The sequence below is a fragment of the Chroicocephalus ridibundus genome, chromosome 2 (assembly GCF_963924245.1).
Source record: "Chroicocephalus ridibundus chromosome 2, bChrRid1.1, whole genome shotgun sequence".
Lineage (NCBI taxonomy): Eukaryota > Metazoa > Chordata > Aves > Charadriiformes > Laridae > Chroicocephalus > Chroicocephalus ridibundus.
Window position 1 is genome coordinate 129,028,495 of NC_086285.1, and position 15,573 is coordinate 129,044,067.

The following is a 15,573-nucleotide window of genomic DNA, read 5'->3' on the forward strand; positions in this document are numbered from 1 at the left end:
GTGGTCCTTATATCCAACAGACTTCAACTATTTTTGAGTAGGCTGTGTTTTTTTCGGTGCCTCTAACTTAGTGACTCTTCACAGTCTTACTTCTTGAATGCATGCGAACATGTCTGATAGCCAAAATTTCAATGGAATTGATTTTGATTATAACTTACAAACTCTTTTTGAGCAGGGATTTAATCTGGCTAGCTTCTCAAGTATATCGTACATAAATTCAAAATACTCATTGAAAGCTTTCATACACTGAGTAGGTTGTACACTTGCGTTATAGTTAATAATTTATAAGTTGTAAGTAATGAGCGACTTAGTGTATTGGCCGTAGTTTAAATTTTAACTGTGTATAATCTGATTTTTAAAACACAGGATATTTCTATTCTAATCCAATCTTGGCTTGTAAGCACATCTAAATTCCAGTCTCTTAGTTCTGATCTTGGGTGCAAAGGTGTTGAAGGAACAGGAAAATAAGAAATATAATGAGGTAATTCTCAAGAGATGTTTTACTTATGAATGTTAAGGTACACAAAGGTGTCCAGAATGGCCAAGGTTACCATGTCTGTATTGTGTATCTATGTTAAGCATTTCCTGAGTTTCTTTTTCTGTTAGCAAAAACTGCTAGCTCTTATTGGTGCTATCTCAGCATTTATTAAGCTGTAACAATTTCTGTTTGATAAGAGATAGTTCGTTTTACACCTATGGCTAAGGAAACACATGAAGTATATGTTTTCACTTGGTGCTTACTGAGTCACAGCACCAGCACTTCTCTGATTTAGCATTAGCCTTACATACCTGCTTTTAATCCATCACTGAACAGGAAGCATCTTGAGTAAAGACACAAGAAGTGCAGAACTGGATAAAATTTGCGTTGACTGGTTAATAATGAATAACGACAAACTTTCTTAAGAGAATCAAACACTTTAATTCAGATTTTTCTGGCCAGATATTTCTATGCAATGATGCTCAGTATGTGTAGTCTTCAGCAAATCGCTGCAGCTCCAAGGAAAGGTGTATCTTAATAATGGGGCTATATGGAACCTGCAGCATACCTCACTGCAGGGTTATGTTGTAACTTACAGGGGCAGCTGAAGCTAACACTGTTGCATGTCTACGAGATCCATTTGTGTGCTCTTCTGGTATCATAATTCAGGAATATTTGACTTTTCGTTAGCATCTTAGTTTGGATCAGGAGTGTGTTAAAGAAGTTAGCTCTGCTTACTGTAGTCTGTTTTTCATGTGGGGGGATGCAAATGGAATTCCTTTCGTGTGAGGCCGAACTGGAATGACCATTAGAAATTGTAGTGCTGTGAGCTGGTAGTCTAGTAAAATAAGTCTAATGTAACAAAAAAAAAAAAACCAACCAAACAAAAAAAACCACCAAACCAAAACACCACATGCACACACAGCCCAAAGAAAACCCAACTTCAACAACCACCATGCCCCAAAACAACACCAGAAACCCTGAACTCCATGTTCCATGAAAGATATTTAGTGTGGCCCTTGCATACTTAGTGATAGGTTCTTGCAATCTCAACTCTACTGCTGATCGTATGTCTACACCAGCGAATAGTGTGTCCTGTTGTTGTCTCCCAGCTGCAGGGTGCTCCTGGTCTCCCTACTGCTGGGCTCTGCAACCTTGCTGCTATGTGTGCTGTGGCACCCCCAGGTTTTTAGGTCTGCGAGTCCTTGGATTTCACTTTTCCTTTCTGATACCTTTAGGTCAGTCAGGGGGAGTGCAGATATTGGACCAAATTGTTCATTTGTCTTGTCTCTCTGGAGTATCTAGATTATTTCCTTTCCTGTGTCTTTAGTCTTAATAAAGGCTTTCAATAGTTGGATAAACTTAGAAATATTTTTGTCAGAACTGGTTAGTTGGTTATTGCCTACAATGAGAAGTTAAGCTATTCCTTTGTGGAAGTGTGGTATTTTAGCTGGTTAGTGTCAGTTGCAAAAATAACTTTTAAGGAACTAGAAGTGGTCTACAAAAGCTGGTAAGGATCAAAATGACCGTTCTGGGAGGTTCAGAGCTTTGTGAGTTTAAACAAGCTGTGTAGATGAGGTTGTTTGTCTTGTGGGAGTGTAACACTGAGAAATATTAAAATTGTTTTTCCTCAGAAAAACCTCATTGTTGTAGAGAGATGCTGGGCTCGTTACCAGGCTGAGTCAGTAGCCTTCATTTTGTTGTTGAGGGGGATGTTCTGTATTGTATTGACTGTTACTAACAAGTCATTGTTGATGAGCAAAAATAAGCAGTAGTTGAAAGAGGGAATTCAAGTTTTCTCAGATGCTTGCAGGGAGAGAGATCAGTGATGATACTAACTAATACTACTTATGTTCTCTAAATTAAATTGATATGGATGAGAATTTTTCCTGCGCATTTAAATACAATATTTTTTAATTTCTACTTAATTTCATGGAAATCTGGGATAAATGTTTTATTCATTATTATGTTTCTATAACACCTTAGTCTTGCTTAGACTAAGACTAGTCTTGCTTAGACTAAGACTAGTCTTGCTTAGACTAAGACTAAATATCTGAAATAATCTTTTCTTTTTCATAAGATAATTTCAAGTAACTTCTTGGTTTCCATACAAGTGAGCTTTCTAATTAAATGGACACGGCTTTCTAGTTGTTGAGAGCTTGTACAAAAAAAAGTGTGTTTGTGCAAGATGGAAGGCATAGTTGGTGCAGGCATGTCTCTTTTTTCCCTAAAACCACAGTGTGACTTGTTTGTCCGCTTTCAGTTATTCAGAATATACTAATCCTTGGAAATTCAGTTATTTTTCATGTATTTGCAAATTATTTGGGTCTAGTAGAACCAAATAAAGTTCTGTTAATTCATTAAACGAATGTTCATTTCATCTTAGTGATATTGACAGTTGCTAGGATGTAGTGCTCACCCCCAAGAGTTTCTTTACTATTGGTCTACTTCATGATATTTTCTCCTTGCTTTGGCAGTCAGAGCATAGTTTTATGTTCATGGGCAGTTGGTGAATTCTTCTACTGTATTTTTACTAATTTGACTCTTTAACCCTTGTACCTGCAAGAGTGTGGCTACATCTTACAGCTCAAGTTATGATGACTCAGTGCTCATGGTCCTCTGTTTTCCTGCTGTGAAGTAACAAGAACTTGCAGAGGATCTGTTTTGGTTCCTGAAACTAGTTTGATCATCAGTTCACAGACTGTGTTTGCTGCTATGTGGGAGCATTAACTTATTTCTGGATTCATGGATCGGGGCAGGAATTTATCTATTTAATAGTTATTCCTTTTGCAGTTTATGTAATAGGACCATCATCTGAACTTCAGTGCCAGTATCTAAGTTATTGTTCACATCCATGGTGGCACTTTAGGAAGCTAAGTTCACTTGATACACCTTCTAGCTTAGTGCCATGTGCTTAAATGTATTTGGTTATTGAAATACTATATTATTGGTATTTTATTTTCTGACCGGTTATAGATTTCTTGTCAGTTAATCTGTGGCTTTCTACAATAATAGAGTGAGCTCTTGCTTAGGTGGCTGGCTTTAGGTGGAAGGAGGGCAAATCACTTCTTTTTGTCCATAGTGGAACTCCCATTTTTAGTGAGGGTAGCTACTTAAAACCTAAAGTTGTCAAATATATTTAGAACCTGAAATAAATCATAAGGGTGCTTCTAATAATGGAGTGCTAAAGCTTTCTGTTTCTGTGAGGTGTTGGGAATTGCTTTGGATGTCTAAATGGCATGCATTCATCACCAACATCAGAAGAAAAGGCATATATACAAATGATCTGTATTTAGACATGTACAGTTTCACCCTTAGGGATCTTTAATCCTCTTGAAATTTCAGTTCTTATTAGGATGCTGACAGGGTTATTCTGAAGCAACAAGTAACTTGGCTGAATCTTCCACATCAATTCTGATGCTTTCTTAAATTGTTACGGATTCCTCTTCATAAGTGTCTTTAGTTCTGTTCCTGTTCAGGAATGTCTTTCCTGGAAAGCAGCAGGGTGTTTTTCTATTTTTCTATTACTTTTGTGCCTATTTTTTGTACTACATACTAGTAAATCACCTTAAAATTCCTCCTCTTGAGTAGAGGCATGATTGCAAGAAAGATTAAGGCATTTGTATAAACAAGATGCCATGTGACTAAAAGGGTGTTAATTTATTTATAACTTTCAAAACTGTATTCAAAGGTATGTGTTGCTCCTCTCTTTCGGGAACATTTTGTTCCAGGGCTCAACTTTGTGGAGTAGTTCCCAGCTGGCAGTTGTCACAGGTAGTGTGACACTTATGTGAGTTGGTTGTTTCTTAGATGTCTTTTTAGTTTTCTATAAAGCTTATGAAAGTGTGAACAAGTTTACGTAAGTAATAATTCCTGATGTGAATGAGGTCATTGGGTTTGAACATACCACACATGCATGCCCCTTTTAAAAGTGAAGTAGTCTAGAGCTACTAGCAATGGTACGTTGTAGTTTCATTTTTTTCATGTAGATGTATACTATAAAGTTTCCTCCTAGTTTAAAAACTATTGGTCAGCTTGAATGTTGAAGGCCTGCTGGAATGTACTCAGATAACTCTGTCCTTGAAGAAACTTTCTAAATTCTTTAGCATTAAGAACAGAGAATTCAGTAAAATTAATGGACTGTTTTCTAGGGAGATGTGCTGTTGCGGATCCTATTTCATTATCTACTTTCTTGTACAACATCGTAGCTCTTCTTTTTATGTTTATTTTCCTTCGTTTGTAGTTTCAAAAACATGCAGTTAAGGAACTTGCAAGGAACCCTTTTTGATAACAAAGACTTTCCTGCACACTTTGCAACTGACACCTATGTGACTACACCACACACTTGGAAATGACACTGAGGTTTCCTGTAGGAATAGTAACACTTGGAATCTTTTCTCAGATGTGCCACAGATACGTGTCAATGATAACACAGTTATATAGCTTAAATGTTCCTGAAAACTTTAGTGCAGGCCTTAAATCTCTGATTATTTAGTGACCTAGTTATCTAAATGATTGATAATGCTTAATATTCTGCTTACATCATTATTTTGAAATTGTGTTTTGGTCTCTATACTGAGGTATATTTAGAGAAGGACATGGGATATATGTCCATGCAGTTCTACGGTTCAAGCAGGGATGAAGATTTTTGTACTATTTTGAAGACTTGTAACTCCTAGAACTATGATTAAGTCTGTCATATCAGAAAGATTGTTTTTGTTAAACAATATGATACGAATTGTAAAAGCTTACAGTCCAGAAAACAGTCAAATAGAATGTTACTTAGCACTTAAAACATCACTTGTTTGTCAGAGGCCCACATTTTTTCATGATTAGTGGACTACTCACGTCAGAGCTAGCACCTTTTCCTCTGAAGAGAGAGGATGCATGTTCAGGCCTGTTCAGTAAGTGTTTATTCGCTCCTGGAGACAGCCTTGTCTGAGCCAGAGTTTCTACATGTGAAATAGCTGTCACAGGCTGTCTGTTACCAAAAGATCTTTCATCTTCCCACTTCCATTGCAGTGTAACTCAAAGTGGGTATAACCAGGGGTTGCCTCAGAGCAAAGGCTTGTGTTATCTGTACTAGATGTAATATGGCCTTGGGAAATACTCTGATTAACATTCATTTGGTGGGTACTGCCACTACTGTTCCCATGCCCCTCTCTCCCCACATGGAGCACCATCACAGGTTGCCCCAAGAGGTTGTGGGGTCTGCATCCTTGGAGATCTTCTAAAGCCATCTGGACATGGCCTGGGCAACCTGCTCTAAGTGGCCCTGCTTGAGCCAGGGGGCTGGAACAGGTGATTTCCAGAGGTCCTTTCCCACCTCAATCATTCTGTGATTCTATGAAAAAAGCTTTATAACATGGCAGGGGGGTGTGGGGAGGAGGGGGAGGAAATGCTGGCTTTTGGGAGAACATAAAAGGGATGGTAAGAACAATATTAATTCTACTTAAGAGAAAGGGCTTTTGTCTGGTATCAAAGCTGGTTTTAATTTATACTGAGCTTCCATATTGCTACTTCTGTCTGTTACTCCTTGCAGCAAGTAGCTAAACTTGTGTGAGTCCTACGTTGCAAGACTGATAAAATACAATTACAACACACTTGTATTTTAAAAAAAAAAAAGTCAGTTTTGACTAATAGCCTACGCTTTTTTTGGTTTTGTCTTTTTTGGAGTAGCTTGTCCCCCTTGACGAAAACAAACAAAAAAAAGAGCAAATTGTCAAATGAAAAATGCTTAAACTAACAATGATACTAAAAAAAAGCTGTGGAGTATATTCTACATGCCTAACCCTGATATATTGACCTTCTAGATCTGTCATTCAGAATTACACTATTAAAATAAACAGTAAATTATATATATAAAAGTTGTTTCTTATTATTTTATATATGATATGAAAATATATAAACATAAATATCATGGAGTTTCTTTACAGAAAATCGACTTTCTTCTGTTTAGAGTGAAAGGGAATTCAGTTTGTGTTGTCTGTAAGCACAAATTCATTATTGCTACATGGAAGACTGTATCTTCTTTGGTGATGAAGAGGTGATATTTTCCACCTTTTTTTCCCCAGTCTTCAGGAAGCAATGATATTTAAATTTCATCATGAGCAAGGCAGACAATTTAAAATGTTAACAGTATTTTCAGGATTTAGATACCGAATTTTTGTAAAAAAGCAATTATTGTAAGAACTCACAATTCTTATGTTTTTGTAAGATCTGATAGGACCTCTGACAGTCTTAGTTGACCGTGATTAGTTTACTCAGGTAGACGAACAATTTGTGTCAGGGTGGAATTTATGAAGGTGAACAGGCAATCTTAACGTGGTAGGCTAAGTCCACCTCATGTATGATTTTAGGCAATACATGGAATACCCTGGTAATAATAACTTGTCTGTTGTCTAGTTAGGAAAATGTTTTATGCATCTACTGTGCACTTGAGCTAGTCACCACACCAAGAAAAAGTTGTAGGCTTTAGTGGAGCTTCTGGGTAGGGAACAAAGTATCGCATTAAAAACTTGGTTTCGGTATTCCTTGGTGCATTCTAACAGATTGTCTGTATTCTATTACCTTAGTTTACTTAAAGATGCACTTGGACTCTTGGCCAAGCGCGTATGCTAGTGTATGCAGTATATTGTCTGTCTCTTGTAGCTTTTTCCACTAGAATGGCTAAGACAAAGTGTTGGTTTTTTTTAAACTGAAGTAACTTGAGTAACCTGTCACAAGTGGGGTCCCCTAGGGATTGATACTGGCCCCAACACTGTTTACTATCTTCATAAGTGAATGGGATCAAGTGTACCCTGGTGAAGTTTGGTGACACCAAACCGAGTAGAGAAGTGGACACTTTGGAAGGGAGAGACACCCTGCAGGAAGACCTAGATAGGCTGGAAGAGTGGGCTAACAAGGACAAGTGTAAGGTCTTGCACCTGGGAAAATATAATTCAGGAGTGCAGCAGAGGCTGGGGTCTACCTGGCTGGGGAGAGCTCTGTGGAAAGGGACCTGGGGGTCCTGGTGGACAGCAAGCTCAATATGAGTGAACAGTGAGCTGCTGCAGCAATGAAAGCCAACAGGATGCTGGGTTGCATCAACAAGGGCATCACCAGCAGCAATGAAGAAGTCACTGACCACTCTACTCAGCACTTGTCAGGCCACACCTGGAATACTGTGTTCAGTTTTGGTCCCCGCTATACAAAAAAGATGTGGACAGGCTGAAAGAAGGTCCAGAGAAAGGCCACCAAGATGATGATAGGACTGGGGAGCCTGCCATTTGAGGAAAGGATGAGAGACCTGGGTTTGTCCAGCCTTGAGAAAAGAAGGCTTAGGGGAGACCTTATCCAGTATTTAAAGGGTGGCTACAAAGAAGACAGAGACTCCCTGTTTACAAGGAGTCACGTGGGAAAAACAAGGGGTAATGGGTACAAGTTACTCCAGGGGAGATTCTGACTGGATGTAAGAGGACAGTTTTTCACAATGAGAACAATTAGCTGTGGGAATAATCTCCCCAGGGAAGTGATGGATTCCCTATCATTGGACACTCTTAAGATTCAGCTGGACAAGGTTTTGGGCCATCTTGTCTAGACTGTGCTTTTGCCAGGAAAGGTTGGACCAGGTGATCCTTGAGGTCCCTTTCAACCTGGTATTCTATGATTATTCTGGAAGATAAGGATGCTTTCTGAAGACTGAACACGTTGAAACTTGCACCACTGTTCTTGTTCAGTGACAGAATCTAGATCAAGTTCTCCTTGAATTCAAGAAGACCTTATATTAAGAAAAGTACAGTAACTGTGAGAAGAGAAAGTTCTCTGTACACTAATTTTGTAGGTAGAGATGAAGGATAGCTTTTATTTGAAAAAATAATGCTTTTCATGGGTTAAATCAGGGTCATTTCCTATAGTTCTGCAGATAACTATCTTGCTGCATATGGGTGTCTTGCAGCATTAATATTAGTATTTCTTAATTGTGTTCTGTGTTACCTTTGAATTATGCTAAAGCTTCTGTTATTACTAAATATTAGAAGTAAATGTTTTTTCTAACAACTGTTAAGTGCTAGATATTACTTCTGACAAACATGAGGAGCTCAAGGTCTGCAACTATGAATATTTATTTTTCAGAACTGTGTTCTTTTGAGCAAGTGCTGAGATTTTTACAGAGTACTTTTCTGTGAGAACTAGCTAATTTATGTAGAATCTCTGAAGTTTTTCACCAGTGTATATGAAGATGACTGTTGCATCCTGTAGCTATTTGACAAGCATTATTTATCAAGTACAGAGGAAATTGATTAACTGTGGAGCAGAATTGTGTAAAATTGAATTCAGAACCATTTTCTGTTTTCTCATAATAAAATGATTACTGAAAGAATTCCATCTGAAGACTGTTGAAAGCTGGCTGCAGTTTATGATATAACGGATAAAATCTGCATCCTTGGCCTTCCAACAACCTTTACACCAGCAGATGGTGGGCGTAAAGATGTCATTCATCATTTATTTACAATGGGCTTTATTTATTCTAGTGTCAACAGCTGCCCCAGGGAGCGGGTTATTGAATTCAAATGTGAAGCTCTGGGTTATTTGCTTCCTTTCAAATTTGTCTTCAGAGCTTAGTTGCTAGGAGTCCATTCTGTGCTCTAATAATGATTCATGTATTGTGAAGCCATTCAGTAAATTGGGTTGTCAGGGATTGCCAAAAAAGGTTTAGAGGTCTTGTTCCGATATTTTTTTTTTTTAAACAGCACTGTGCTGTAGTTGGTATCTTCTCCTTATGTGCGTTCTCTTGCTGGTGTTAGAGACTTTCTCCCCAACTTTCCCCTCTCTGATTTCCCCTCCATACTCCTTCTTATCTCTGTCCTCTCAAAAGTGGAATTCTATAGTTCTGTGATTCTAAGTTTATGATTTTTCAGCACCAAAAAATAAATTTGAGATATGAAATAATGAAACTTTGTCTTCTACAGGCAGGGCAGGAGTCCTTCCGTTCCATTACACGGTCATACTACAGAGGGGCAGCAGGGGCTTTACTAGTGTATGACATTACAAGGTGAGAATACTGAGGTACAACTGGATTAAATTTATTTCTTTGTAGAATTGTGTTATGGTATATGGCAGTGTTAAAATGTCTAATTTAGTTTGGCTTTTTGTGTATCTATTTGTAATCTAATGTTTTGCCAACTTGCCTTAAGTGCTCAAAGTCAAGTATATTTAACCCATATACTTCCAATTTTCTCTGTGTAGTGGTTGAGGAAAAAGTATACATAAAGTCTCAGGAAGAATGAAACAAAATATTTTAATAAACTATTTGACATTGAACCTCTGGATTACCTTTATAGAGAAAGACATTAAAATATTTCATTAATTCCTTTCTAGTGTTTTTATTACCATGAGCTATAATTTTTCTTTAATTATAGCAGATTTTTTTACTGAAGTGCCATTGTGCAAAGGAGTGAAATAGTAAAACATCAAAGTTTGCTTACTTATAAATATCAGGAAACTTCTGCTATTGCTGTGTTTACGAGGTTGGGAAAATACATGTCTTAGTGTGATTTTTTTTTTTTTTGTAGCAGCTGTTCAGAAGTGACTAAGGTTTTCCTGCTGTATTGAATAAAGTCTCTATACAACTTGTTATCTGCAAGGCTGTGGGTACTGTGGCTGATTTAGGAAAACGTTCAGGCTCCCAGATCCTATTAGGGTGTGTGGCTCCCTTTGTGGATCTTGGGTCTCATTGCTGAATTAAGCAACAACTTTTACTAGAGATTTCCTAGATGTTTTTCCTTTTGTTCCCCATTTATTTTTTTTAATACAAGGAAGCAATGTATTCTTTCCATTGGATTTCCAACAGATGAATCCTTGATTCATAAATAGATGGTTTTACTCTTGTGAAATCTTTAACATGCTTTACAAGCATGTGATTTAATATTTACTATACACATTCTGCAAAATCTGTGACATGCTATATTCGTGTACCTTACTTTAAAAGACTGCTGCTAAATTCATTATTCAGTTTATAAACTCACAGAAAATTATCAACCATTTTCTGTCTTCAGTAGAGCAAATATTACTATATGAGTGTGTGATTGTTTGTACTGTTGTTTGAATTGTTAGGGAGTTTTAAAATTCTATTCAGCAGACTTTTTTATGTATATAAAACTACAGATTATTACGGCTGTAAGAATCCTCTTTACTCTTTGTAGTAAACATGTTTTCAATTACTTTTTAGGCAGAGTTCATTAATGCTCCTTGTTTACTAAATTTTTGTTCGCTTGTTCACCCTCTCACAAAGGGATTACTAGCTTTTATCCCTGGAGCATGTGTACTAATAAATGAGTTGGTTACTCAAGTAGAGAAGCTGACTTAACAGAAGGGAAGGAGATTTCTTGAGATACTGCTTTTAATTTTCATTCTCTTCTGTACTTAGGAGGGACACTTTCAACCACTTGACAACTTGGTTAGAAGATGCTCGTCAGCATTCCAATTCCAACATGGTTATAATGCTTATTGGAAATAAAAGGTAAAATTTAACCAGTTACGATTTTAAGTGGTGAAGATTTATGTCTTCTCCGGATTTCAACTTTTGTGTTTTCTAATTTGTAGGCAGTCTGTTATCTTTAAATTACTTTCAGTCACTGGAGATAGTTCTATGGTAAATCTAAAACCTTTCCTTTTCTAATTAGACTAATACAATGTGCAGCATATGTGGATCAGCTACCCTATATTCTAAGTACTTTTGTTAGAAGTAATTTTATTTTAAAAGGATTGACTGTGAATGCATGAAGTCAGGGGTTATATGACTTATTTTTTTCATTACTTTTTTATGTCTGGAATCACCATTTAGAAGCACCTAGATCTCTCCCTTATAAAGAGAATATGACTCCAAATTTTAGGTGTTCTAAAGTGCTTTAGTTTTTGATTGAGATTCACAGATGAGAAAATGTCATTAAAAAAAAAAAAGCCCGTACTACAGGATTCACTTAAAAAAATTTTCTCAAATGTAAAAGTGTATACCTCAATCATGAGATGTTTCTGAATTCTCAATCATGAGATGTTTCTGAATTCTCAATCATGAGATGTTTCTGAATTCTCAATCATGAGATGTTTCTGAATTCTAAGCCTGTTTCATATTCTGTGTGTTTTAGCTGTGGTTGGGGACAACGAATGTTTTTCCACCATTTTCTGGTGAATTCAGGCTCTTCTTAGGCACTGGGTGATGAAGATACAACTGAAAGTTTTGGAAGTGTGTTACCCAGTTTGTAAACAATTATTTACTTGGTCTTCTCATCAGCTAGACTGTCCAGAGTTCTAAAATGGTTCCCTGTTGATGCTGAGACTTTGATCTGTATTGAAGGTCTTTATAAAAACATATCAGTGAATACATTAAGTTTATCTTTAATTTTTCTAGTTCTTGATCCAGTGAACTATAGCGTCATGTCTAGATCTTTTTGCTGGATGTTGAGTTTTTCCAAATATCAAAAGCATCATCCCAGAATTTAATAACCCATTAGTTATGGGCCTTTACCTAATTGACCTTAACTTGTCTCTGTGCCTCAGCAACTCTTGAAGGTAAAGATGCCAGTTGAAATAATCGTGTGTGTGCTTGTCCCCTAAAATTTAATGAACAGCCAGATCATTTCTTAGATACTACTGAGAAACAGCTGTGTGGTGAAGAGAGTAGTCTGCTTTAGCTACTCTGGCCTGGTCACCTCTGTTTTCTTCTTCCCCCTTCTCTGTTCTGTTTTCCTCCCTCTGCCCCAACCCTCTACCTCCCTCTGAAAAACACGTTTAGCATTAAGTAATTATGAACTTGTCCGCATTTTTATACATAATCTGCAAAATGACTAATGATGTTCTTTGTAATTGAGGAATGTGATAAGCATAGTCTTCACAAATTAATATAAAAATGCAATCTCTGTTATTAAATGAAGCTTTGCTAAGCCCGTGATGTCTTTCACCAATTGTTTTTATGCTTATGTGAGTAAAAATATAGCATTGAGAGAAACAGTAAAGCGTACTGTTTACTTGAGATTATTATGTAAGTTTGCATAATTAGACATCTGTAACTATTCCTGATTATTCTTAGCTGTTAAACTAAATTTGTGTCTTGCATCCTGCTGATGCAAACTGTACCACATGATTGTATGTTATAATACGCTACTTGCAGCTAGCTCAGTAATTCCCAGTTACAACTAGGTTTTATTCAAACAACAAATATACTTAAATTATGTATTTTAAGTTCCAGATTAAGGTGCCACATGAAGTGAAAGTTCTTAAAGAAGCTTTTTAAAGGGAATTATTTTCAAGCCTCAAAAGAGGCAGATGGGAAGAAAACTCCTTCAATTATATTGCATTGTCCTGAAAATGTGCTACAGGAGTTCTTATGGTAGGGCATACTAGTAGAGATGGATGGAAGGAAGAACGTGTATACTAGCATTATACTTTTGAAGGAATAAATTTTGGTTTTATGAGTCCCCAAAGTGCACTTTGTATACATTTGTAGTACTGGCTTATTGCTGGATTTGAAGAGTGTTGAGAATTTAATCTGAAATATAATAGCTGTTTTCTGAAAGCATTACAAATACTAGTGTTAAAACATGACAAATACTGTACTTAATCTTCTTTCCAGAACAAAAACGTAGCTATATTGATCTAGTAAGACCAAATGCTTCAACTTATTGGAATGGAGAGAGGAAGACAACTGTGGTTAGTAGAAGCAGTTAAAACCCTTTAAGAATATGTTTAGATATCTGTAGTGAGTTTTGACTGGGTTATCACTGCAGTTTTCGATGCAGCTGCACTCTTTTAGGTCAAGAGTTGTTTATTTCTGTTCTGTCATGGAGATAACACTGTACTGAATCAAGGTTTTAGACAAGATGTTTTTGAGGGTAGCACGGTAATAGCAAACAAGGCATTGTTCAAGTTCAGAAATACAGTCTCAGATAGCTACTTCAGGGACATGAGAATGAACACCTTGTTAAGATATCTTAAGCCTGAGGCTAAGATACTGGGAATGCTTACGTATAATGAATATCAACTTTAAAATTGTTTTGAGAAGACATTTCTTGTATCCTTATCTTCAAATGCTCCATGTTTAAATGATGTGCTGAATTGTAGTTGTAAAAAATAACAAAAACCTGCTTTGCTGAAAAAATAGATGCCACAGTGAGTATCGTTTATTTTTAATATACGTATAATTACAAGGATGGCAGCACTGAAGCCCAGTATGATACTTTTTACTGGTATTCTGAGTGCAAATTAAACCTCTAGACTTGCATGCTTTTTAGTTTAAAAACGTGTATCTGAGAAGATACTTTTATGTGCACAACTTAAACTTTATTTAAATATATATGTTATGTTTATTATTTATAAATGTAGCATTGTTATTGCTCAAGATGTAATATACTTACAAAGGACAAACTCCTGTACTCCTTGTTCTGAAAGAAGCTTTAAAAAGTAAGAGTGAAATACTTATGTGTCTATATGACTTACTGAAGCGGATTTGGTTTTAGTAGTCCAGTCCAAGAGGGGTTGTTGGTTTTTTTGATCTTTTGTGTAATTTTTAACTTTAATCTAAATTGCTTGGAAAGCGGGAAACAAGAAATTGTGTAGCAGTCACTTCAAATTCTTCAGATGTTAGAGGGCCAGGCCTGGAGTACAAAACCTAAATGCAAGCTTGTTGGGAGAGAGCAGATGATGTAGTTCAAAATAACTTATTTTTACTTTTAAGTCTTTTTATCAGAACAGAAACTGACTGTATGAAGCTTTGTTACTGGATAGGAAAAATGAAATTTGTTTTTAAAATTATTTTTAAAATTATTTTTAAAATCATTAAGAAATCATTTATAGAACTCCCTAATCAGTTCAGCTTTACAGTGTTGCTTGGTAGATAACATACTAAAAAGAGTGATATTTACCTAAAATGACGTCTAAAACTAGATAAATAAATGTACACACCTCCTGTTGAAAGCCATTTCATGAAGTCTTTGATAAGATCTATATCAGCTAGGATTGATAGCTCAAGCAAGTGTGATGTCTGTGGCTATTCCATGTGCTGTAAGTGCGAGGCTTGCAATAATTCTACTCTGTGTAAGGGCTTGAATAGATATTCGTATGTACATAAGTTCTAATGGGGGCTCTTGGCTTCTAAGCATGTTTCTTAGAATAATGTTTATGTGGACAGGTTAGACCGTGCAACTAGCTTATTTTTTTTTTCCCCATCTTAGTGATTTAGAATCTAGACGAGAAGTCAAGAAAGAGGAAGGTGAAGCATTTGCACGAGAGCATGGACTTATCTTTATGGAGACCTCTGCCAAAACCGCTTCCAATGTAGAGGAGGTAACTTTACTGTTTTAGTGAAACAATTGTTTTGAATTGCAGTTTGTTATTTGTACAGATGCTATTCCTCTATGTTTTGGATTCCTTAACTTGAATTAACTACTCTTTAATTTATATTGAAAGACCATGTGTATGTTGTATCTGGTTGCATAGCACTAATTATATTGTTGAGACTTTAGTAATTAATGTACTTATTGTTGGGGGTTTTTTAATATTTGATCAGAAAAATAGATACTTTTGCCTGCGCTGAAATCTAAAAAGTAAGATTAGAATAGATTTGCTAGTCCAAAGCAAGCCAAGCTGTTGATATCCTTGGCAGATGTCAATGTAACCTGTTCTAAATTCCTCTAATATTTCACAGGCTCTTCAGAGCAATCTGTTGCAGTGCTTTGGTATTGGTGTTGTCATCTTTCCCCTTGACTACCTAGCAGGAATTTTCTTTGCTGCAATATGTTTTTCAGTCTTCTCTGCTTTAAGGAACTTTAAGTCTTTTGAAGTTTTGCTTATAGTTCCTATTTCTGGACATAAGTGAGTTCTTACATATCTCACTTTTACTGCGTGCTGTTTTTGAAGGGTGGTTGTGGTGGGTTGACCACAGCCAGCAGCTAAGTGACGATTCAGTTGCTCCCTCGCTCTCCCTGTCCAGTGGGATGGGGAAAGAACCAGAAGAGCCAAAGCAAGAAAAACTCAGGGGTTGAGATAGAGTTTAATAAATGAAGGAAAGAGGTGTGGGGAAGGAGTGGTGGAAAGGCAGTCACTCACAACTTCCTGCCAACAGA

The 15,573-nt window shown here is 36.6% G+C and overlaps 1 protein-coding gene across 1 annotated transcript in view; it reads left to right on the plus strand.

The window, feature by feature from the left end:
- The window catches only part of RAB2A (RAB2A, member RAS oncogene family), a 48,120-nt gene that overhangs the window by 15,592 nt on the left and 16,955 nt on the right, over nt 1–15,573 (plus strand). The window contains exons 5-7 of the mRNA XM_063326924.1: nt 9,427–9,509; nt 10,884–10,976; nt 14,683–14,794. Of these exons, the coding sequence (XP_063182994.1) occupies nt 9,427–9,509; nt 10,884–10,976; nt 14,683–14,794 (288 nt within the window). The remainder of the gene's footprint in view (nt 1–9,426; nt 9,510–10,883; nt 10,977–14,682; nt 14,795–15,573) is intronic.